Source organism: Urocampus carinirostris, chromosome 5 (genome assembly GCF_059441175.1).
Source record: "Urocampus carinirostris isolate Australia breed hairy pipefish chromosome 5, RoL_Ucar_1.0, whole genome shotgun sequence".
Classification (NCBI taxonomy): domain Eukaryota; kingdom Metazoa; phylum Chordata; class Actinopteri; order Syngnathiformes; family Syngnathidae; genus Urocampus; species Urocampus carinirostris.
In genome coordinates this window covers 38,478,117-38,503,590 of record NC_142353.1, presented here as the reverse complement: position 1 = coordinate 38,503,590, position 25,474 = coordinate 38,478,117, and the positions used below count along the sequence as shown (strand labels likewise).

At 38.0% G+C, this 25,474-nt stretch overlaps 1 protein-coding gene across 1 annotated transcript in view; it reads right to left on the bottom strand.

Annotated features, from left to right (window-relative positions):
- Nucleotides 1–1,517: 1,517 nt before the first annotated feature.
- Nucleotides 1,518–25,474, bottom strand: part of LOC148366319 (tricarboxylate transport protein B, mitochondrial) — a 31,693-nt gene continuing 7,736 nt past the window's right edge. Inside the window, exons 2-9 of the mRNA XM_088336766.1 lie at nt 18,012–18,119; nt 16,208–16,307; nt 8,251–8,389; nt 8,099–8,183; nt 6,622–6,726; nt 4,694–4,809; nt 4,532–4,605; nt 1,518–3,066 (exon numbers count right to left, since the gene is read on the bottom strand). Coding sequence (XP_088192892.1) covers nt 2,952–3,066; nt 4,532–4,605; nt 4,694–4,809; nt 6,622–6,726; nt 8,099–8,183; nt 8,251–8,389; nt 16,208–16,307; nt 18,012–18,119 — 842 coding nt within the window. The 3' untranslated portion in view covers nt 1,518–2,951. The remainder of the gene's footprint in view (nt 3,067–4,531; nt 4,606–4,693; nt 4,810–6,621; nt 6,727–8,098; nt 8,184–8,250; nt 8,390–16,207; nt 16,308–18,011; nt 18,120–25,474) is intronic.

Below are 25,474 nucleotides of genomic sequence, written 5' to 3'. Positions count from 1 at the left end.
AGGCATTTATCAAACATGAAGGAAAAAAATGAATACTGTAAATTAGGGAGAAGACGAAATTTAATTTTTGTTTTTTCTCCAAGGAGAAGCCATTATTACTTTATACTACCCTTTAGCAACGATTCACAGGGTTCACACCCCCTTTTTATGGCCAAATTCAAGCACCCTAAGGACTTTCAAAGTCACTTTTCCGATTTTTCCATAATGCTAAGAAAAAGGAAGGGTTGATTACCCTGCTTAACATTATGCCCTACTCGATCTCTTCTTGTTTAGTCAATCTGGGCGTTTGGAAGGGACCCCAGCTCATTTCTTTGTGATTTTGTTGGTTTGATTTCCTTTTTCCGGCCTTATTCATTATAACAATGAACAGTCCACCACACAATACATCAACATCGAGTGGTCAAATACTACACAGTGTCCTTATTGTTTTTTTGGTTTTGTTGGTCATTTTGTTTTGTTTTTTTAAATAATTATATAGTTTATTAAAGGGTTTGGCGCAGCTCATCAAGAGGTATCAAGCCTCTGGGAATGATTTTTGTATCAAAAATCAGCATAAGATGGCAGGAGTGGCCTTGATGAGATCTTTGTCCACACGGCCCTTTCTCAAGGTTTTTTCATGTCCCAATGCTATAGTACTATAGTTTTTCCTTGCCCTCATGTATCAGGGGATGGAGTAATAGTAGTCTGTAAAGCCCTTAGAGACTTCTTGTGATTAAGGGCTATACAAATAAACATGACTTGCAAAGCCACAAATATGTCTGATTTACACATGCAATTTTTAATCTTGCATGTGCATTTATTGAGACGTATGATTTTTATAATAAATTGTGAATGTTTTTTTTTTTATAGGGGTTGGGTAGAAATGTCATTTCTATCCTACGAATACAGTAAATAATACAATTTATATTAATGATGTGCTTTAAATGAATCATATTTGAATTAACTGTATATATTTATTAAAGCAACATAAGTGGATATAGTGTCAAGACCAGAACGGAAACAGGACCCAATTGCGTAGCATTTACCACAAGTTTTATTGAAGGAAAGAGGAAGGGCTGCGCCCACAATCCAGGGTTCGCTGGACACGGGAAGCAAGTTGCTCTCGTACTCGGATTGTGATCCGAACAAGGAAATGGAACTTCCGTAGCGAGCGATGGCAGTGTCAGGGACAGAAAAACTGGTCAGTCACCGTGACTGGGAGAGCAAGGCGTGGTCGGGTTCTGAAACGAGTCGTAATCCAGAACGGGAGAGTAGACGTAGTCGGGGACAAAAGAGGTCGTAAGCCGGGACGGGAGAGCAGACGTGGTCAGGAGCAAAACAGGTTGTAGCCGGAGACAAACGGGAGCAAAAACGGGAAAGGTGGGAGTAAGGGTCGAAAAAGACTTGCCTAGTATAAGCAGAGATTCGCAGACGGACTGACAACAGGGGACAGACAGGACTGGGTTCGAATAGTGACAGGGAGCCAATCAGAACCCGCGGCGTTTGGCGCCAAATGAGCGGGCACAGCTAAGTCCCAGTAATCATGATATATAGTTTATTGCACAAATGCGACAAAGACATAAACACATACAGTATGAACCTGCAGCACAAGGGAACAATTCACATACATTTTCTTTGGCCAAATGAGAGAAAACAAATCACAAAGCACTTCAAATGTATTCAGTCACGTTTCACAGTGTTGAAATTGTTTTTTTTTTTTGTATGGCAAGAAATTACATGTTGATACAGTACATTAAACAGTCAATGTCCCCACCCGGTGCAATGTAAAAGTAACAATCTAATAGCACCTACTTAAATCAATTGTATTAAGAAAATGTTATGCTGGTAGAATTTTACATTTGTGGTCATTGACATTTTGACTACAACATAATTTTTCGAGCCTCATTGTGTTTCGGGTTTTGATTTAGTTTTTTAAGCAAGTTGACATGCAAATCACCCAGCCACACATAAGGTGATTTTGAGGCGAGAAAATGTGATAAGTGCACATTCTTATCTTTCAGTTTTCAAGTGATAACATTCTGGTTAACACCAAAGACACCTTACAGTGATATTGACTGACCCACAAGGCACATGTGTGAACCTCCCACCAAGATAGCTTGTTCTCAGGAAGACTTAGTAGGTTTTTCTTCTTAACTAAAATATACAATTAAAAATTATACATATAAACCATTTTTTGAACTAAAAATCTTAATAGATATGATTTTATTTAATTTATGTGCCCTACTGTGTTCTTTTAAACAAAAATCCACCTACGTTTTCTTGAGGACCACAAACGTGGAGAAATCAAAGACACATAATTGTCAAGTGAAAAGCACAGTCGGCTCTTAGTCTTCAAAAACAGGACTCGAATAAACATGTGTATATGATATAGTCTTAAAAATCCTAGAACACTGACACCCAGATCAGAATTTGGGAAATGGAGAGACAACGACACAACAGCAACTTTGTTTCATTGTACATACAGACACAAAAGATTCAAAGTTATAGATATTTCTTTATAGATTATACTTTTTATGTCAATACCTTTTAACGAAGCGATCATGATGGCAATTGAATGTATAAAAATAAAGAAATGTGAAAATCCCTCTATTAAAGGCTTTGTCAATGGATGCGACTGTAGTTTATTTGAATTAATATCCAGAGCGTGCAACTGAAAAAATGATTTCACCCAATTCGGTTATAGTTAAAAGTGTTAAGACTTCGATTAATCCCAAAACATACCTCAGGTCTGGTGATTCTAGAGTCTTGACTTCAGGCTTCACATCCATAATCGACCACTAGAGGACACTAAAAAACCAACATGGCTTTTTTAACATCACTTCATCATGTGAAGATTCTGATAATCAGCACTAAGATTTTTGTTTACTCCCCTAAAAATTAAAAATACAATGATCCACCCTACGGGTGTGTCAAGAGCAGCAAGAGAAGAAGGGGAGATTCCGACCAGCAGCTCAGTCCGTCTTCCATACTCGGTTTAGAACCTTGACCACCTCCTCGTAGATGATGAACACGATGGCCACATCCAGACAGACGCGACCCAGACGAGGAACGGTACCTTTGTAGAAACTGTTGGAGCACACAGAAGAGAGCAAACGATTAAGAATTAAATCTAGGGAAACATTCAACAAATAGGATTGTTATCGCGAATTACAGTGGACGGAAATTGATCTCACTGACACCAAAGTTATTTGGTTTCCTTAGAGAAGGGGTCTCAAACTTATTTTCACATAACGCAAAATGTCAATTATAATGGGTATGCAAAATAAATGTATCCCGTCTTTCTTGTAAAGTAACTTTGAATGTATTAATTATTCAAGTCACAAAAATTACGGTTGCATTACAAAAATGTCAATACACATATGTAATATGATATGAATACAGTGATACCTCTAAATTCGAGCCACTTCAGCTACTAGAGATTTGAGATACGAGTCTTTGGAGCAAAAATATTGCTCGACATACAAGAGAATATCCAAGTTACGAGAATTTGCAGATGCTACCACTAGAGGGCCAAGTGCTCCAGACCTTCCTCCACATACGAGCTGATCTAGTTATACAAGAAATTTGATATATGTGATGTCTTTCAAACAATTATCTTGCTTGACGTGCGAGAGAAAATCTAAGTTACGAGAATTTCCGAATACCACCACTGGAGACCAGGTCAATAAAGTTTTTTATTATCATTTTATTTATCGTATGACTGTATTTTTATCTTCAATTACTATTTGAATGAGTTTTTAGTGATCAAGAAGATGTGCTGTATTTCCAGATGATACCACTAGAGGGCCAATGCTTGAGACTTTCCTTTCCTTTATGAGCTGATCTAATAACACAAAATTTACGTTACGAGATGTCTTTCGAACAAAAATCTTACTCAACGTACGAGAGGAAATCCAAGTTACGAGAATTTCCAAATACCACCACTGAAGACCGGGTCAATAAAGTTTTTTATTATCATTTTATTTATCGTATGACTGTATTTTTATGTTCAATTACTATTTGAATGAGTTTTTAGTGATCAAGAAGATGTGCTGTATAGCTATTTAGACTTACCTTGGAGGCTTTTGGGAGGCTGTAAACGAATTAATTGGTTTTCAGTTATTTTATATTGGGAACATTCGCTCGAGATATAAACAATTCTAGATTCAAGCATGACCTGGGAAGAAATTAATCATGTATCTCGAGGTATCATTGTATAAGATAATAAAATCTTCTTGGACGTTTTTTGGGGATCAATTATTACTCAATTAAACTCATTATATGGAAATACTGGCGTGTATTGGCAATGAGCCTTCACTTCAAGGATATTATTGTCGACTGGCATTGTGGGAAATGTAGTTTTTGGTGAAAGTGCTTTTGACCTGTTGATCTTCAGACGCTTGGACATTTTAAGCTCTTGCGGACCGCATAAAATGATGTTGCAGGCCACATTTGGCCCACAGGACATAACATTTACAAATGTTTCTTAGAGTGATCCGAGTGTTATGTTATCGGAAAGTATTTGAAACCATGCAAACAAGTGTTGACTCACGCTGCCACGCCTTCATGTCGTAGAATTTTCACAGCGCAGTCCAGCGTGCTCTTGTATTTATGTGCTTCAAGACCCTTGCGAAAGTAAAGCAAGTTTTTTTTTCATTCAAGACTGGTGTCACAAACAACATTCACGTGGAAAATGGAGTCTGTAGATGTGTACCTGCATCCTAGTCTTGATCACATCTAGTGGCGTGTTTCCAAACACGCTCGCAGCTCCAGCTATTGCTCCAAATCCTCCCGTCACAAAGGGATTGATAGATTTATTGGGGTCATCACCTAGTCGGAGGAAAACAGAAAAAAAGAAGAACTTCAATAAAGCAGGGGATTAGACCAAACTAAGAGGCTATTATTTGTTCCAGATTTTAATGATTAAAAGTATGTTTTTTTAAGGGCTTCTTGGAAAAGATAAGAGTTAAGGCAACTCCAAACATGTATTCCAGAGTTAAAAAATAATTTAATAGTTTAAGTGGAGTTAAAGCTTTAACTTGAGACTTGAAGCAGCTGAAATGTTTTGACGGCATTGTTAAATTGGCTGCAGGCTTTAACTCGGGAGTTAAAACGGTTTCAAACATTTAACTAAAGCGTTGAAGGAGCTCTCCAACATGGTGGCCGTGGGCACCAGGCAGCCCCCTAATAAAACCGGAGTAGCCCGCAGAGCAGTTCTGAAAATAGTAGTGGGTCATTGTGATTTTCCAAGAAATTTGATTTCTGACTGGCCTGGTGTTTGAGTGGTTGACCAAGCCTATTTTAACTCAACATCTATTATTTACAACCAGGTAATGACATGATTATTTTTCATTTAAGAAAAAATATATCAAACTAGAAGCCCTTCCCACTACTCAGCAACAACTATTAGCTCTAAGCTTCAAAAAGGTTGGGGACCACTGCTTTAAAGTATCTTTAACGCTTAAACTTGAGAGTTAAAGTGATTGAACTATTCTAAATAGATTTATATTATAAATATAATACCTAGTTGGGTGGCCTTGGTGGTAGGTAGAGACTGGTAGGTTGCTGGTTCGAGCCCCAGTCGAGTCGTACCTAAGCCTTACTTACAACATTGGTATCCGTTGCCTCCTTGCTTGGTGCTTTGCATTAGGAGTTGGAATCGGGGGGTTTGGTCACCTAATGACTCCTAACGTCGTGACACATTGGTTGGGTTGAGCAAAGGGGCTGGGAATCCCCTCCTCTGTTTCAATATTCCAGAGAGAGTCAAGAATGTGAGTGTGTTCTTGACTCTAGCCACCTCCCACTAAGGGGATATGGCTCCGGTATACACAATATATACAAAATAATACAACATCACTCTCAGACAGTAGTTACAAGCTAGTTAATTGTGGCCTTTAAAGGTAGGGGGTGTCGTTTAAGGTGTCCTTAGAACGTTTAAAAGATAAATACTTTCTCTCTTAAGTATGTGTCAACAATGGCTAACTGAGTTCAAAAAGCCTTATTTTTTTTCCACCGCACCTATCTGCTTTTATCTCGCTCAATATTACTACCATGGAGTGCATTAGGCTGGAAGAAAAGAGGTGGGAAAGATGGGTAGAGGAGTGATTTCACGGGCATGCTCGAGGTTTTCCTATTTTTCTAGGATGAAAATTGTTTAAAGTAAAAAAGGACGGCTTCAAATACAGTCCAAATGCCAACCCAAACCCCCCAAAAAGATTAAAAAAAGAAGAGTTTATTTTAGCGCATCTAAGGGAGACACGTACGTGCACGTGCCATAGAAGCAGCTTGACAGAGGATACAAGAGATGATTTCAGCAAGGGGCCGCCAACAAGTACAATATGTTGAAGATGTGGACACCATTTTTAAGCAATTTAATCATGCGCGATGTGTACCTTTTTTGAACCAGATGTGAGAAGTAAATTTGCGTTAAACTAATTTAAAATCAGTTTTTTAATTTTTCACTGGATGTATTTTTTTTTTAATTGAGAAAATGTTCTTACTTTCAAGATGTGTGTTGACCAAATTTATATTTTTAAAACTCGGAATTGTCCAGACTGATTGATAAAATCAAAATTTCATTCTTTGGCCCCCAGCGCTTCTCAACGCCCAGTTTATTCTCAATCCCTTTCGGGGCATTCTGACCTTTGTACCAGTTCTTGAGCGAAGTCATCACAAAGAAGCGGATGGCCTGGTTGGAGCCTTGTTTGAGCACGGTGGCAGTAAGACCCTGGTAGGTCCCTCTTAAACCTGGTCAAGTGGAAAAGAGGATGTCAAAAATCATCGTGTTGGGATGGGCACACTATGGCCGAGGGCAACATATAGTCTTTTAAATCCACATTATGTATGTGTGTAATATATATATATATATATATATATATATATATATTATATACATATGAGGTAATAAAATACACAATAAAAACGCAAATAAAAACGGGTTGATTTGGTGCCCTGGTTCCTTTCATGTGTCTTCCTCCCCTAAAAAATATATAGTTTTCATGAAGCACTAACGTCTACTGCCCTCAATACAAGGTCAACTTTAAAATTGCTGGCTACTTTTGTCTATACTTACTATTTATTTCTCTCATGCATTTTTATTTTTATATAAAAAATTACCAATTGCCTGAAAAAAAACACTTCTGAGCTCGCCCCATTGCATTTTAAAAACATATTTTAAAACATAGTGTTTGAAAAGGGATTATAATACTTTGCTTTAATTCAGAACGTTTCAAAAGATATTTGCTTTGTAATTTAAATTGAGTTGAATTTAATTCGACATGCAAAAAAGAAATGAGAAAGAAAGAATAGAGGACTCATAATAGACAAAAATATTTAGAACGTTGTGCTTAGAGACCGGCCTAAGTTATAATAATAGTGTGATAAAAAAATAGTGCATCATAACAATAGTGTAATGAAATCTAGTAGCAACAGAAATTCCCAAATAAGACACATCATTTCACAGTTTTGCCTGCTTTTTTAGGGTGGTGATGGCTCTGGGGAAGAAACTGTGTCAGCAGGATTTTCTTGGTTCTGAGGGACCTGTACCACTGACTAGAGGGGAACAGGTCAAAGAGCTGGTGGCCAGAGTGAGAAGATTTTTTTATAATGTTGATGGCTCTGCTTTGGTATTAAAGGCCAGCAATGTTCAATTTGATAGAATTCGGTATTTATAGACAAATAAAAATGAAATACAAGATGCACACGTCGATGCCTACCTGTTTATTTACATAAACAGTAAATGCATATCGTCACTGCAATTCCAAAAAGATTTATCTTAATTTTTGCATGAATGGAGTGTTTGTTCTGTAGAAAGAAGAAGAATTTTAAATTTAAATTGCCATAAAATGGAGAAACGACATTTTGAAATAGCAATCATCATATGAAAAAAATCAATAGGCTTTCATTTTTTTTTATTCATCATCTATTACCGGAGTATTGGATTCGAGACTTTATCAACTGATACGCAAAAATCTAACCAATCTTTTTTTTTTCCTCTTGCCCTGGCCCTTCTGCCAAAATATTGAACCCAGTGTGGCTTTCCACTCGGGATCGAACTCAGCTTGGCACTGCACTGCTGTGTATCGCCAGTAGAGGACGCGCTAACCCTTTTGATGTTTACCTTGAGCTCTGACGATCTCCCTGACTCCATGGTAGAAGCCTCTGTACTTTGGGTTTGCAGAAGTCTGGTCATGGATAAATTTCACCTTGAGAGAGTGAGAAAAAAATTCAGTTCAATCCTTGGAGGTTTTAGCATTGGATTGCGTCACGAACCTTAATGGTCTCCATGGGACAAACCACCAACACAGCCTCCATCACACCAGCTCCGAGCCCGCATAGCAAACCTCGAGTGCTGTCAAGTCGACCAGACTCATCCTTTGCTTTGTTACTGAGGAACTCAAACACCCCAAACCTGAAAACAAACCAATGTAGTCCACAGCACATTTTAAAGAATGGAACTATAGCCCTTACAACTTTAATTCGATCATATACGAGCTGTAGAAAAAAAAACTATACACTGTGATAAATGGATAAATATGCTAAAGATAATTAATATATAAATAATTTTTTGAGTATTATGTGTTCTACGAGTCACCTGCAGTATAATTGCAGGTCTAAAATGTGATTTTCTTTTTCTGATTTCCATTTTGTGGGGAAGTGTCTGTAGTGTTGATTCTGAATTTCGCTTCCTAGTAAGGAAAAATTGAATAGAGGTAAGCAGTTAAATAATTCTGCTTCAGATTACACCCCTCGGGTACATATTTATATATTACTGTATATCTGTCACGTTCTTGCGCTTTAGTTCTGTCTCTGTAGCGTCCCTTTCTCTCTCACTCTCAATCTATCTCCCTCTATGGCTCTCGACCTTACCTTATATCGCCACTTACCTCCGGGTTCAATTTATTTATTCTTCAGAGCTACAGTCACCTGTCCTGATTACCCTCCAATCACGACTCACCCTCTTTACTATTTAAACACTCTGTCCCGTTGACCGTGTGCTGGTTTGTTGATGACCTTGTCACATCCTAAGCCCTCTTGTCAAGAGCCTTTTTGTTATCCCAGTGTACCAAACCCTAGCCCGCCCTTCCGGATCACGACTACCACAAGCCATACCCTTGGACTGTCGCCTTTACTGATTGAGATTACCGGACCAACTACCCCTCCCCTGCATCTTGGACCACGATTGTTGCCTCGCCTTTTGACGTACCAAACCCTGTCCAAACAAAGACTACTTTTATTAATATGCGTTTCTGCATCACCTCGATTGGGTCTAAGACAGGGTTGTCAAACATGCGGCCCGGGGGCCGGATCAGGCCCGCTAAGGGATTGATTCCGGCCCGCGAGACGACGCTCAGAGAAGCGCAAGAGAAAAAACGAGCTGCAGGTGGAAATAGGTCCACTTGATGTTGCCAAAGCCAGGTGCCTCTCACAAAGACACTGTACTTGTATTTCTTTCTCTCTCTCTCTCTGCCTCTCTCTCTTACACTTTCTGTCTCTCTTTTTGTCTTTCTTTGTTTCTCTTTGTCTCTTTACTTTCTTTTGCTCTCTATTCCTTTTCTCTCTTTATCTCTCTCTCTAGGTTTTCCATTCTCTCCTTCTGCCATTCTCTGTTTCTCTCCTTCTCTCTATTTGGATATCTTTCTTTCTCTCTCTTTCTTTCCCTGTCTCATTAATTGTCTTTAGCTTTTGTTTCTCACATCTCTCTCTCTCTCTCTCTCTCTCTCTCCTTCGCCTTGTATTATTTTTTTTTTCCCTTTTTCTTTCTCTCTGATATACTAGTCCGGCCCCCGAGAGAATGTTTGTTCTATCATGTGGCCCCCGGGTTGAAATGAGTTTGACACCCCTGGTCTAAGACAATCTCATTTTATTGTACAGCTGTTTTTGTGCAAATATTTTGTTGCTTCCTTTTGTTAATTGCAGCTCTGTGTTGATGTTTTTTTGCTGTGCCCAAATGAAAAACACCAACAAAGGAATATCTTCTATGAGAGGATAAGGACAGCTCTAAAAAACGAGAACTACTAAAAAGCAAAATGGGCAAGAGCGGACAGATTGATGTTATTTTTCTGTTTACCTAGTTTACTCGTCATCCTAATAAGTCTAACCGAATTCCCCCTGTACCCGCCTTTTTGTTAAACTCCATCTGTCTAAGGATTTTCCTGTGCTCATTAACTTCCAACATCTGCTGTTCTGTCGCACTTGCCGTCACACATTACTTGCCAGAGGTTGCGGTGGCCGACTTCGTACCTCTTTCCCCACATCCAATGAGGAAAAGAAAGAAAGGATCACACTTGACTGCCAACCTTGTGGCACTACACATTTTTATGAAATTGGATAGTGAAGCCGTTCTCTGGCTGCCAATTTGGTCTCCAAAGCACAATTGCCAACATAAGCGGTCCAATGCACAGTTATATCCAGGCTGAGAGTCTGAGATGAGTCAGGGCATTGAGCAATCTTCATTACAGGTCTTCGGTACAAGGTCATCTTCAGCGGAAGGACGTCAAAAGTAGAGGAAATGAAAAATACACTCCAATTTGGGGGAAGAAACACAGACACATTTAAGGGTATCAAAATACGAGAGCTGGATGCAGAGGTGGATGAAGAACTGAATAGTTTTTATCCCAGGGCCATCACCACCCTAAACAAGTGCGCAAGAAAAATATATATCTTGCCTATGTGTGGAAGGATGGGTATTCCAATTTTATTTATGGACTTGTTTTGGAATTTTTGTTGATGCAAAATGTTACCAATGCACCATTTATCATTGCACTTTTGTTAAGATGCACTTATAGGTTAGGCCAGTCTTCAGACACTACCTTGTAAATGGTTGGCTGATTGGATCCCTTCACCTCTAAGGTAGGGGCACCATTTCTTGTGGTGTGTCTTGGGCAAGTAAAGCCTGGTGGCACTTTAATGTGTTTGCCTATTCATCCTGACTTTACTTATCCTGGAGTGCCAGGTCTAATCTTGTTGAAAACTATGTTCACTAAGTTGCTATGATTTTTTGGTTGACAATATCTCTGTACTATTTGTACTTGCTACATCCATTGCAGCCTGGTCATCCTGAAAGGGGGACTACCACATGTGGGGTCCCTTCTCAAGGTTTCTTCATGTTGAGGTTTTTGAGTTTTTCCTTGCCCTCATGTTGGTTTCAGATCAGGGGATGGTGTACTAATAGTCTGAAATAATAGTCTGTGCAATAACCCGTGCAGCCCTTTGAGACTCTTTGTGATTAAGGGCTATACAAATAAAAATGACTTGACTTGAATTAACAATTAATGAAAATGAAAATATTTCTAATTCCAAAGCAAGTGTACTAACCCTCACTGCCCTTGGCCCAAGCACAAAAAAAACATTGGCTAAGTGACAATTTTGCCCTCTGTCTTTCAGAATTATGTTGACGGGGCAGTCAGGGAAGTATGATTAAAGAAGGGGATAAATTACGGAATTTAATATTGAAAGGAAGAAGAGGTCACGCTCTCCTGGCCATCCCTGGTCTGTGCTTTGTGATGATGGTGTGCAGCAATTACTTAATGGGTTGGGGGACGTGTGTAAAGGCGGTGGTAGGGTAATAAAATGGGTGGTCGGGGATGGGCAGAAGGTAGGAAAGTACTCACACACAAAGTAATAGGGATGGCTAGAATGGGGGTGTCAGGTTGTAATTCAAAACTAAAAACCTTATGGAAAAAATATGATTAAAAGAAAACATACGAATTGATATAGAAAAGCTGAACATTGTTTTTTTTCTCCGTAATTCATGAAACCAATTGGTTGTTTTTGAGCTTTTAAAAAAAAAAAAAAAATCTTACCTACTACTAACTGGACAATTAATAAAATTATTTCAATTATTTAGAAATTGACAATTTGACAAAAGCTCAATCACAAAGAGTCTCAAAGGGCTGCACAGAACAAAGACTATTTCAAACTATCATTACAGACTATTATGACAAATTCTATTTCTTTTATTTCATTATTATTTTATTTTCAACACAAGGATACTGCTGGAAGTGTGAATTTCCCTATGGGGATGAATGAAGTATCTATTTATCCATCTATCAATGCAAAATTACTTGCTACTCTTACTCACTACTCTACTACATTACTTAATTCTGGTGTAGATGACCAAACAATAGGTAATGTATTTTCCAGACCACAAGGCTTACTGGATAATGAGGCAAGCCTTTATAAATTGTCTTGTGTGAACTATTTTTAGATGCAGATATACAATAAGACGTGTGAAATTAAAACTACTGTTGCACCATAAAAAACATCATGAAAAAGATTGCCTTTAAATAATTATGTTTTGGGTTGCGTTGTTTCTTTTAAATTAATTCAGATCGTAATTGTCCAGACTTACTGATAAAAATTGAGATTTCTGCATTTTTGTTTTCTCAATAGTGATCGGATATGAAACCACTTTACACTAGCTGAGCGCCCGCCATCATCGCGGCTCATCGTAAAACTGATTAATCTCAAGACAAAATTAGATTGTTGATGTCTTTGCTTGATGAGGATACAAGTGCAATTTGACTAATGACAAGGCAACAGACATTCATGAATGTTAATTAACTATTTGACAAGACATTTTTTATGGTTATTGTTCCAATGTTCCTACTAACTGAGAGGGATTTTATGAAAATGGTGCATTTTTTTGGCAAATCTCTTCAATTGGCTATCATGTTGGGAACAAAAATTTGAAAAACATAACGCAAAATGAATGTTTATCATCTTAGTTTTTCATTTGAAGGATGGCTGAACTACCTTCAACTTTTACCTTAAAGGGACACCGTTCAATATTTGACCGCTACATGTCACTGTGTTGTTTAGTGCAACCGAAAATGAGTGCTACAAAGCACAACGAAGAACACAAACTACGGGGAATCAAAGTGACCAAACCGCACCATTTCTTTCCCATTTTTTGGGCAGCCTCTCACAAGGTTTTTGGGGGTACCTGAGCAGCAAGATGGCGGACAATCATGTTTGCTCCCTCTAGTTAAGCCTCATGTTATGTAAAATCTCTACCTACAGTATTAATATTTTTAAAAAAATGCAGGTTTGGGTGATAGTTTATGTATTTTTGCTTATTATTTAATAAATATCGTTGTTCTTTTATTGAATTAGTTATTTTTTATCATTAGGGGGCTTTAAATAATGCAAAATATTTATTAAAAAATACACTCATAACTGAAAACTGGCCTCACAAATGTATTCATGTAACCAAAAATATAAATGACAATAAAAATAAATGGATGTTGTTTGTCCAAAAAAGAAAGGAAAACGTCCAGACTCAAGCAGGCCATTTGTTGACTAGAAATCACTCCCCAAAAAATGGACTTTTCCCCGCATTGGTTGCGTTTTATTTCAGACTTTTCGGCGTCCCACTAGTCTTATTCCCTTTTTTACTATATTGATGTATAAAAGTTATTGTTCTCTTCAGGCTCGCTTACTTCAATCGTGGGGGAAAGGAGATCCAATAAAAGGGGCAGTGTGTAACAATTAGTGCCTCGTAGTAGTACAAAAAACCTTTCTTATAGTAAAAAAAAGCATTTGAAAATAGACAAAAATAAACGAAAGATCATAGCAATGTTAATTGTAATTTAAGGAAGAAACGGATCAAAAATGTGTATTTTTTTACAAAATAAAATCTCTACCTAAGGTTTTCACCATGTTTGTCTGCCATCTTGCTGCTACGCTGTGTGCTGTGGCACTGGTTTTCATTCACATTAAACAATACAGTGCCATCTATTGGTCAAATATTACTACTTGCAATGCCACATTTCAGTTTTTGTGGCAGCCTTATTTGTTATGGTTGAAATTGGCAACACAGTTGCATCTGCAACCTTCTCTTTGGGCTTTTCAATCGTGATGTCTCACTTTGTCAATATGTTCAGACTGTTGTGCAAAACTCAACCTAGTTTCCTTTCCACCAAAAACTATAAACAAACTGACAAAGCTCCGTGATCTGTGGCCCACTGAGACCTCGTCTGGGTTTGAGTGGCGTCTTTGCTCCGCTTGAGCGCGCCTGTCTCGCTATCAAACGGGCGAGCAAACCCCTTCAGCAAAATACTCTCCAACACACACATGCAGGTATGCAAACGAAGCTAAATCAAAACTGGAAATGTAGCAGCCTCCACTCCACAATGATGTCATTCAGTCTGTGTACACGTTTGCATTCGACAGGAGATAAATGTCACTGCTGTGCGAGGGGGACAACACCATCACTCTTTAGAGTGGCGTGGCATTTCTGCTATACGCGTGGTGGTTAATGGACTAGAATAATTGGTTCGCGTGAGCTGAAGCTTCCAGGTAGACGGCCGTTGGAGGAAAAGGCGGTAAAAACGAAACAATAAGGTGCAAACGGGATTCTGGAATGTGTTCTTTAAATGTCACGTTGATGACGATGGCAACTGCTTACACTGCAAAGAATAATTTCTTACCTCATTAGAAAAATGTGTTGATTTTAAATATAACTTTTCTGATAATAATTTTAGGTTTATTTTCTAGTATGAAAAATTTTTTATACCGGTACTTAAATTGGGAAAAGTATCTTGTCTAACAGAAAGGTAGTTTTTTTTAACTAATTTTAAGTATTTCTTCTAAATTCTATATAATCTACACCAGGGGTCCCGCTGGCACCAGGTATCCCCCTAAGACCACCTGAGTAGCCCACTAACTGGTCCTAAAAATAACTCACCAGTGATGGGTTATTCTAGGAATTGTGATTTCTAACTGGCATGAGAAATCATTGACACGATCAGTGTCTGTAAAAACATTAGTGGTCTATTAGTGCAGTGATTTTCAACCACTGTGCCGCGGCATACTAGTGTGCCGTGAGAGATCGTCAGGTGTGCCGTGAGATATTATCCGATGTCACTTTTTAAAATTTTATAAAACATTTACGAATCAGTTTCTGCAAATATTATGTCATTGTCAAGTGTCTGTGCTGTAAAAACAGAGGGCATTATAAATTATATTGTAATTAAACATACTGTTCAGTGTAATTTTACATCATTTTTGGTTAGTGGTGTGCCGCAAAAATTTTCCAATGTAAAACATGTGCCCTGGCTCAAAAAAAGGTTGAAAAACACTGTATTAGTGGGCGAACTTTGCTTATTTTCACCCTACTTCTAATAGTTACAATTTGGTAAAAATATGTTAATAGCCTTGTAACAACATAGTAATAATTGCTACTTCAGAAATACATTTCAAACTGGTCGCCGTTCACTAATCTTTTTGATGTAATGATTTGGCTTGTTTTAAGGATGACTTTTTTCTGACTTTATTAAAGTCCCAATGTGTAATATTTGACCACCAGATGACACTGTTTTGTCTGGTACGAGCAAGGGAAAGTACTACACGGCACAGCGTGGTGGCAGGATGCCAAAAGCACATGGCGCCGAGTGGGGATGTTTACGCGGTCAAAGAAATACTAATTTCTTGACCTATGATTGTTTTCTATATACATAAAAAAGAAAAAAATCATATGATAGTTCATGTATTTTTGCCTCGTATACAAATCATTATTTTTTTTGTGTGTTTGTTTTTACTAGATGAAAACTTTTTGTACCACACTGTCCCTTTAAGGAAACAAGGTAAATTATGTTAAAAGGCAAATAAATTACAAAAATTTGCAGAATTCTCTGTCAGTGCAGATAACTGCAAAATATAATCTAATCAAATGGGCAGAACATTTCTAATGTGTGACTTTTTCACTTGTAAGGAGGAAAATAAAAATCTATACTTAAAATAAGCAAAATATATTCACTGCAAAAAGTCCTCCTAAAGAGGATATACATGCAGTAAAACAGGTAGTATTTACATTTTTTTCAAACTGCATCGTCTAATTCCACTCTGAAATTAATGCAATATATTCTTCTATTAAAATGATTTTAATAAAAAACATATATATACCTGTATAATAAAAACAAAAATAACCATCTACCTCTGTTATATCAGACAATTTTGCTCATTTATGATATTTTTCTCATTTGTAAATTAACATTAGAAAAATATTACTTAAAATGAGTCAAATCATGTTTATTTGTATAGCCCTTAATCACAAAGAGTTTCAAAGGGCTGCACAGACCACAGATTATTGCAAACCATGGACTATAATTACGCCATCCCTTGAACTAAAACCTAAATAATCTACCAATGGAAGAGGAATTTATTTTTTCCAGTGATCACCAGAACCATTTTATACTTGCGAGTGTTTCGGAAGTTAATTACCTACCTGACGGCAGATTTGGGAATGGATCCGTAGAGCAGCGAGCTGAGTCCCCTGTAAAGTCCTTTGACGCCGTGACCTTGCACTGTCTGCCTCACACAGTCACCTAGGAAATGATCAAACACAGAAATTATTTACAAAACGCAATCATATGATTATTTCGCTATAGAATACAGTGTGTATATTTTGGGGACATTTTTGTCCGGATGTGTGTGGTGAGAATTAGCTAAATAAAGTTGGGAAATAATATTAGAGAGCAATAGACACTAAAACCTAATAAACTATTGTATTATAAACACAAAAGCATGTGTCTTAAAAGTAAAAATCCTTTGAAATATGAATTTCTAACCTTTTTGAAACCATCTTTTTGAAATCTGACGTCAAATGAGTATGGCCTAGGTATTAGATTAAGATTTTGTCTGTTTTATGGGGGTAAATGACTGTTTTGAACCAAACATGTTCCACTGGCCCATAGTTTAATAAATAATACAATTAGAAAAACAATTCACTTATCCCTAATACAACAAATTATTTGTCTTAGTTTATTTTATTTAGCTTTTCTCGTCAAATAAGAAAAGGCGATAGAGTAAGTCAGGAGTCAGGAGGCTTGGCTTGGACCGAGATGTCATAGGTTCGATTCCTGACTCCTCCGGGTTAAATCTCATAGTGTCCTTGGGCAAATCACTGAACTTCTAATGCCCTCGATAAGCAGGTAGGCGCCTTGCATGGCTGACTCTGGCTATCGGGGTGTGTGTGTGAGAGTGAATGGGAAGGTGTGAAGCACATTGTAAAGCGCTTTGGGAGAACTCCAGTGACTTGAAAAAGAGCTATACAAACGCAGACCATTTACCATATAAAGAACAAAATTATCTGCCAGTGGAACAAGAACACTTTGCTTGAAAAGAAGTTCAACTTGATTTAAGTTATATTTCCCACAATATTTTAACTGAACTTTTTTTGCTGTGTAGTGTGACATTTTAATAACTGATTACTCCAATTCATTAGCATTGTAAAATAAGGACGAAATGAGTGCTGACAAGGGGAGATGAAAACTGATTTGTCAATAACATAACTGTAAGGTTGTTGTTGTAGATACTGTACTTTGTATTGATTTATATTTTTTTACTAATTTAATTAATATATTTGTTCATACTAAGGACCATTCTTTGAGCACACAGAACTGTATTTACACTTGAAGAGTTGACAAGGGGAAAAACGGGAGTGAGTAAAAACAAACATTGAAAAAGCAGCATCTGTCAGTGCTCAGAAGGGCTCATTAGCAAGTTCCGAAAAATGCGAGACATGCTAAACAGAACTAGTGTGTGTCTGTGGAAGGGCGATGCAGTGCATTCTGTGTATTACGGTTATCATATTTATCAGGAAATTTGAATTTTCTTTATTGTCATTGATAACCATGTATGGACATTGTTTACAGCGAGATTAGATGTAACAGTCCAGGATGAACACTTAATAAATACGTAAAAGAGAAAACATAATAATAATGTCAGGGTAAATAGGCAAAAATAATTACAACGTAGACCTTGGAGACTGAGCTAAGTTGTAAGTGCATGGTCACAAAAGTGCAATGAAAAATAGTGCAAAAGCATTAAGCAGCATGGTAATTCCAGAATAAGTCAATAAATAAGACATAAATACCCATTTTTCTATACCAGGACATGGAAGCAATGAACAAAGTAGCTTGTGAGATTTAAATGAGGATCAGCAATTTTCTTATACAGTATTTACCACTTTATGATTGTGTTATAGGAACAAACATTTTAATAATGACATTTGCACAGGCCAAAATCACCTATTCCTCTGTACTTGGGAGGGTTGGCCTTCTCATCCAACTGCAATTGGGTCTTCACATATTCTGTGGGGAAGGTGATGCAAATCTCAATGCCGCCAGCTATACCACCTGAACATCAAACAAACCTTGTCAGTTTCAAATGAACACAGCATTAAAGCATTAAAACATTAAAACAACATTAAAATGACCACAATTGGGTAAAACTCTGGACACAGTGTTGGGCGTACTTTGTTTCAAAGGAACACGTTCCTGGAGCGCAATTACTTTTCTTACTAACTAGGCACTGGAATATGTTAGTATCTATATGTTGTAACTCAAATGTTGTTTCAATTTGGTGCATTACTCTGCTACCTTTCAAAAGCAGATTGTGAATTACGATGTCTTCTAAACTCTGTCGATTACTCCTTGGCTCACGAAGTAGCATACCGCCAGCAACACAACGCTGAATACAAGACCTTAGATTGATTGATAACTATTCATAAAATACAACTAAATACAATTATGGTGGCAGGGTCTCAAGCACAGAGTATTAGGATTCGTAATGTCCACCTACTGATATTCTGATATTCTCCCTACCGTATATACTTTTATCTAGGCCATATTTACAACTACAAAAAAAAATCCTGATGTTAGGGAGTCAGTTTACATGCACGTATTTGGTTGTGTGTCACCAGAATAGTAGGCAACGCATGGGGTGGGGGGAGTGGCGTATATCGGACCAACGAAAACAATGGGCCGAATGTGAGCACAGAATTTATGGTAAGAGTGCTGAATTTTTGTATTTTTATTTGTAAAATTATTTTTTGCAATACACCAAGCCTGGAGAAAAAAGAAACCATCTTTGACATTACCCAGAAAAGGAGAAAGAAATCTTCCAGTGGTTTGAAGACAAAAATTAAATGGATATTGTTGCACGAGCCAAAAATGTATGGAGGGTTCACAGCTTACACAAGTTGGTATGCACATTTTCATCCATTTCTTTTACTGTGTGGCTGCTTTTAGCAGTTTTAAGGGGTGGGCTTGAGTATATGCTGAGTTACGCGCTACTTTTGGGTGTCAGTAATCTGTGGAGTAACTGGATTACTTTTTAAATGAAACTGTAACCAATTGATTAGTAATATGAACACCCCCGACACTAGTCTTGGATTTGTGGGCTAGCTCAGCTTCAGGCTGCATGTTCCAGTGGCTAGTTCCCGCAAGAAGGTGCTGGTAATGCCACAGATTTTTGGAAAATGATTCCCTTTCCATGAAAAAAAGTCAGACTAGAGAGCCAGAAGAAAAAAAAAACAAGTTGTGGAAAAAGACTCACACCAGAGGGCAATTAGTTTATTACTTTTCACTATAAGGGATATAAAAGCATAACAAAAATATGAAGCGATTTAACACAGACACTGCAACATTGTCTTATAGCTTGACGTCTAATTCACAAAACAGATGAGTCACACAGGAAAGGGAGGGCGCAGAGAAGGATGACATTAATTAAATCATGCAGCCTGCTGGGAAGGGCTCCATTACACAGGCCAAGACCCTCCATTAACTCAATGACACAAACAGAAATACACACATATTACATACACACTGTCTACCAACACTGATTATAGGAATCACAAATTGTTGAAAACGAAACTAAAGCGCCAGTGAAAAGGACATAAAAAATGGTTTCAAGGCCTCTCTTCCGGAACGCCCTAGTGGATTGCAGATGTTGCCCACAACCTAACATATCTAAATCACATTTGCTCACTTTATCAGGTTAATCATCTCATCTGTAGGTGGAACTGATTTAATTTAGGGGAAATCAATAAGAGAAGATGTCTTTGACGTCAGTCTAATCAAGTGCTGTGGGTAAAAATATACACAGATCTTTCAAAGAAATCACATACCACCCTAAACAGACACCGCACAAAAAACTGAAAACTGTTGCAAAAAAACTACCTCACACGTATGTAAAATGGTACTCACGTACATGCTGTCTGCACTATGTTTGTTCACTGCTCAAACAGACACCGCACAAAAAAAAACCTGAAAACTCGTGCCAACACTACCTCACACGAATATAATGTTACTCATGTCTTGTTCTTGCACATGTCGACTGCACTACGTTTAATGCTCAAATTGCACAATGTCTGACCATTTCCTGTTTCATGCTGACTATTTTTGCACTATGATGACTTTGCACCAAATGCAATATTGCACAACCGTTACGATACCAACGTTATCACGACAACCCTGTATGTAACATCCCACATGCAGACATTTCTTGTGTAAATACCATGTAAATTATAACTATAGCCTTATCCCCCTTGTCTTATAACATTATCTTCTCTGTTCCTTTATCTTCTTGCTCATACCTCACTATGAATGTGTAAAACTGGAGTGTCATGCCCAATTTTGTTGTCACAATATGTTAGCCCATTTGTAACAATGACAATAAAGGTAGATTCTATTCTATTCTATTCTATTCTACATAAATTGTGGAGGGTAAAATTGTTCACAGCCGACGAGCATTTACAATTTGATTGTTATAAAGCAGAGTTTTTCTATCAATAATTTGGAGATTATGTATTCAGTGGCTAAGGTATTTTAACTTATCAATTTTAGAAAAACAAATTCCATAAATGGTGTCTCATTTTAATAAATTTAATCGCAGACACTTCATTTCAAATGTTTATTATCAAGTAATATACTTGTGCAATTATAATATGAGTAATATTCACCAGAGATAGAATGGCAAAAAATAATAAAATATGATCTATTAATTGGTAACTTGGAATCTTGCTATAGTATTCAAAGCTGACTCATCTCTTTTGAGACTTGGTTACCAAAACCTTACGATGATGTCCTAAAGGTAAGCAAAAAAGTACAAAAAAATACATTCTTTCTCTATTAGCAAATCATTGTCAATTTAAGAATATTATTTTTCTTATCTTAGTAGATTTTCAACTTATTTTTTTTTTGTTTGATGAGAAAAGTAGTCCTGCAAATGAATTACCAAATATTTAAAATGTTCTCTTTTTGTATATGTTTTCCCTAAAATTCTAAAAATAATCCCTAAAATAAACACAATTATCTATCGTTTTGCTTATACTATCCATCCATCCATTATCTGCACCGCTTATCCTCAGTTGGGTCGCGGAGGTGCTGGAGCCCATCCCACCCATCTTCAGGCAGTGGGCAGGGGACACCCTGAACTAGTTGCCAGCGAGTCGCAGGGCACAAAGAGACAGTCATTCACACCTAAGGACAATTTGGATCGGCCAATTAACCTGACATGCATGTTTTTGGAATGTGGGAGGAAACCGGAGTGCCCGGAGGAAACCCACGCACGCACAAGGAGAACATGCAAACTTCACACAGGAAGTTTGATCTCATGACCTCAGAACTGTGCCGTACACGTTCTAACAACCGCACCGCCGTGCTGCTTGCTTATACTAAGTATTGTTTATCCTTTTAATAATTATGCAAGAGTTTCCCCGCGTTAAATAAACTGTAGTGGAAATAATATCAATTGTTGATTTGTTTATTTTCTTGAATTCATTCAATTAATTCATTCATAGTTTAATTGTAAGACTCCAAAAAGACCAAGCTCTCTGGATAAGGAAGACTTTTTATGCCATTCATTTACTAGTCTGACCACCTTGAGGTTTTTTTTGTTTTGTTTTTTAACCATAATAATAATAATAATAATAATTTCCTTTGTATTGTCATTCTTGGTAACAATGTACACAGAACGAAATGTCGATACACCTGACCCGTTGTAGCGAGTCGGTGCAGCCGCAGCCAGAGGGCGCCGCCATTATACCAATTAGGTATGTCTCGGTAAGGCCCCCAATCTAAAATTAGTTTGAGACTCCTGGTATAAAACACGAGTCGTCAATATCAGTTTGGAAAAGTAGGAAGTTGTCACTTATCACTCTGGAAGTGAAACAGACTGTTAACGTGAAATTGTGCATCCATACTATCAAGGTTTTTAGTAAGCACTGTTGGACTAAATCCTTTGCAACATCATCTGACACACCTCATAAAACACATTGCCTGCAACAAACCCACAAATCTTGCCACTAAGCAGAACATTGACCTCGTGATCATGATAATTAGCCGTAATTCCAATAATCCTCGGAACACTCCAGGCCTCAACGGGTTAACAGAGATCACATGATCTTAGCCACACTTCATACCAGCCACCATGATGAGGGTCTAATCAGGTCGCAGAGAAAAAAATCAACCTCATTCATGAGCACAGAAGAAAAAAACAGGCACAATTGGCAGCACACAGCACGTGAGGAACCTTCGGAGGCAGACGAGCCAATGCATCTCCGGTTTTCTGGTTTACCCTATTTCGCACAGACAAACACATTCCAAATGAGTGCCACGGCCAAACGTGGGTTACATGTGCCAAACGGCCATTAATCTTTATCTCCAACCACTGCTGCAGCATCTTCTCGCCCTCATTCCTCATCCCCCAGCATCTCATCTCGTAGGGTCATAAAATCAACGCATCCACAAATGCCCTTGACACTTGCTATTATGCCGGGCAGAAATAGAAATGGCACTCGAGTTTAAGGTACAAGAAGGCTGCAATTTATTAAAAGATATCATGGTTAGATACATGCAAATAGTTAAATTGGTAATCCCTTTCTGAACACAACATTGAAAGGATGCAATTAAATTATGTAAAATTTAGGGTGTATCTGTCAGGGAAGACCAGAACAGAGCAGGAGACCCCAGAGCGTTCGTACAGTTCTTTATTTGGGGAAGCGTAAGGGTTAGCGGGAGACGTGATCAATCGTAGCGTGGGACGAAGGCAGGTCGAGTTTACCAGGACTGAAGAGAAGATCGTAGCGTGGGACGAAAGCAGGTCGAATCGGAGGCAGGTCGGATCGGAGGCAGGCAGGCAGAATCAGGTAAACAAGAAGGCACATGTAATCGGGAGAGTCTTACGGGGTACAGAAGTAATCCTCCGACAAAGAGTTCTCCGCGTAACGCGTTTAAAAAGGGAGCATTAACCAATCAGGAAGCACATTCCAGCGCGCCACATGATTACCCCAGGTGGCTCCACTTGGGTAATCATGACAGTATCATACTTTATTTTATAACCCTGCTGTATCAAATTAAACACTTGCATTGCACAGATGGCATATTTGAGGGCAGTTTGTTTTGAGAAAATCTGAGCAACACTGCTATAATCAGATCATTTTTGTGGTATTAATCAGATTGTGATGATTGGTTATCCTTACAATGCATCCCTGGTTTATCTCTCAGTCCAACTGGTTGAGGTGAACTCTATCCAAAGTTTAAAAAAATGCATTAAATTGACTGTAAACATAGATCTGCAAATTAGCCTCATAGAATTTGCCAAGAGATTGCAGGTGAGCAGGCTAATAAGCAGCTAACGGGGAGGAACTTTTATCTAAAGATGCTCTCCTTCTTGCTTGAGACTAATGATCATTCAACACATCTGCTACTACCACAAACACACGACATAAAAATGATTAAATAATCTTACTCCAAGTACCCAAGATTATAGATATTAGATATCTATACCCATCAATGGCTGAGAATGAGTTTTAGTAAAGCAACATCTTCAATCAATGTGCTCTACCAGCTCCCAGCCAGAAGGTAATGCATACAATTAAAATCCAAATGATCAATAATACATATCCATCATCACCATGCTTGTGTGTGCATATGCCAGCCAATTAATAAGTAGCGATATTGGTACATTATTAATCCGCGTGTTCCTTTTTTAAAATTCTCTTGGGAGGACAATGAAAGAAAACGTTATGATGGCCATGTTTTATGGTGAGGAATGACGCCAAAGGAAGGAGTAGCTATAAATAGACGTGTAATATTTACAGTGATGGAGGAGATGAAAAGAATTATTCATCTCGGTGTGGCCTTTTAGGTTTCCTATGTCCCAGGCAATACTCTCCTGTGGCTCACTGATTTTTCTTGGTGACAATCAGACTAGGATTATTAATTTCATATAAGAACTGTCATGATTTGCAATAATAATAATAATAATAATAATAATAATTTCCTTGTATTGTCATTCTGTGTAACAATGTACACAGAACGAAATGTCGATTGCATCTGACCCGATGCAGCCGCAGCCAAGAGAGGGCGCCGCCGACCACTTTTTAAGTCTTAGGAATGACTCGGCCGGGGCGCGAACCCGAACCTCCCAGTCTCAAAGCGGGCGCCTTACCATCTAGGAAGGCGGCAGACAAGATTCAACGTTCTAGGACTATGATTTGTTTGTTCGGCCAATCAGAAAGGACTTTTTTTTAATGATTTCTAATCAGAACATCAACTCGTTTACCAACGGATAAATTTCACTTTTACATTTTGGGGCGGGCAGCACGGCGGCGCAGTGGTTAGCGCGTGTGCGGCACAGTTCTAAGGTCTTGGGAACCTCCTGTGTGGGTTCGAATCCAGCTACCGGACTTCCTGTGCGGAGTTTGTATGTTCTCCCCGTGCATGCGTGGGTTTCCTCCGGGCACTCCGGTTTCCTCCCACATTCCAAAGACATGCATTTCAGGTGGATTGGCCGGTCCAAATTGTCCCTAGGTGTGAATGAGCGAGCGAGTTGTCTGTCCCTGTGTGCCCTGCGACTGGCTGGCAACCAATTCAGGGTGTCCCCTGCCCACTGCCCGATGATTGCTGGGATGGGCTCCAGCACCCCCGCGACCCTACTTAGGATAAGTGGTGCAGCTAATGAGATGAGATGAGATGAGACATTTTGAGGGCTTAAGGGTCTGCTGACAATAAATGGAAAGGAGGCTCATTTAGAATATACATAACTGAATTCCAATTCTATGACATCAGTTATAAATTACAATGAATAAATACAATAAATTGAAGTATTTTTATGCGACTGACATTGTATTCTAAAATTAGATTATACCTCCATTTATTTTGTTTTTTAAATAAATAGTGTAATTTACAAACTAAGGTTTGGTTATGATACATACTGGAAAACAATTTCACAGCCAAATGGAATAAAGTTGACAAATACAATTCCAAAAACATTGTTTTTATAAAAAAAAAATGTAGTAAGAAACCTCAAGTCAGACAGCTTTCGAGATAGTGTTAAAATTGTTTTGTCAATTTAGAAAAACTCAAAGCTTTTACTGCAGTTACAACATGTAGTATACAGGGTAGAAATGTGGGTGAAAGGAACACTATAAAATATGTAAATTCGAACAGGGCAATCAAATTGTCTGTGTATATCTACCAACACCACCAACATATATTGACAGGCTAAAATTATTACCATGTTCTTCCATTTATTGTAAGTAGGTCCCCAATGTCACTGTCTTGTAATATTTACACCCAAGAAAATATATATATTTTTTTTACCTTAAATTAACTTTATATTTGATATTTACAGACTTGATAAAAACCAACACCCTTTAAATAGCTCCTTGATAAACCATTCAGGGATGATTTAGATCATAACCAAA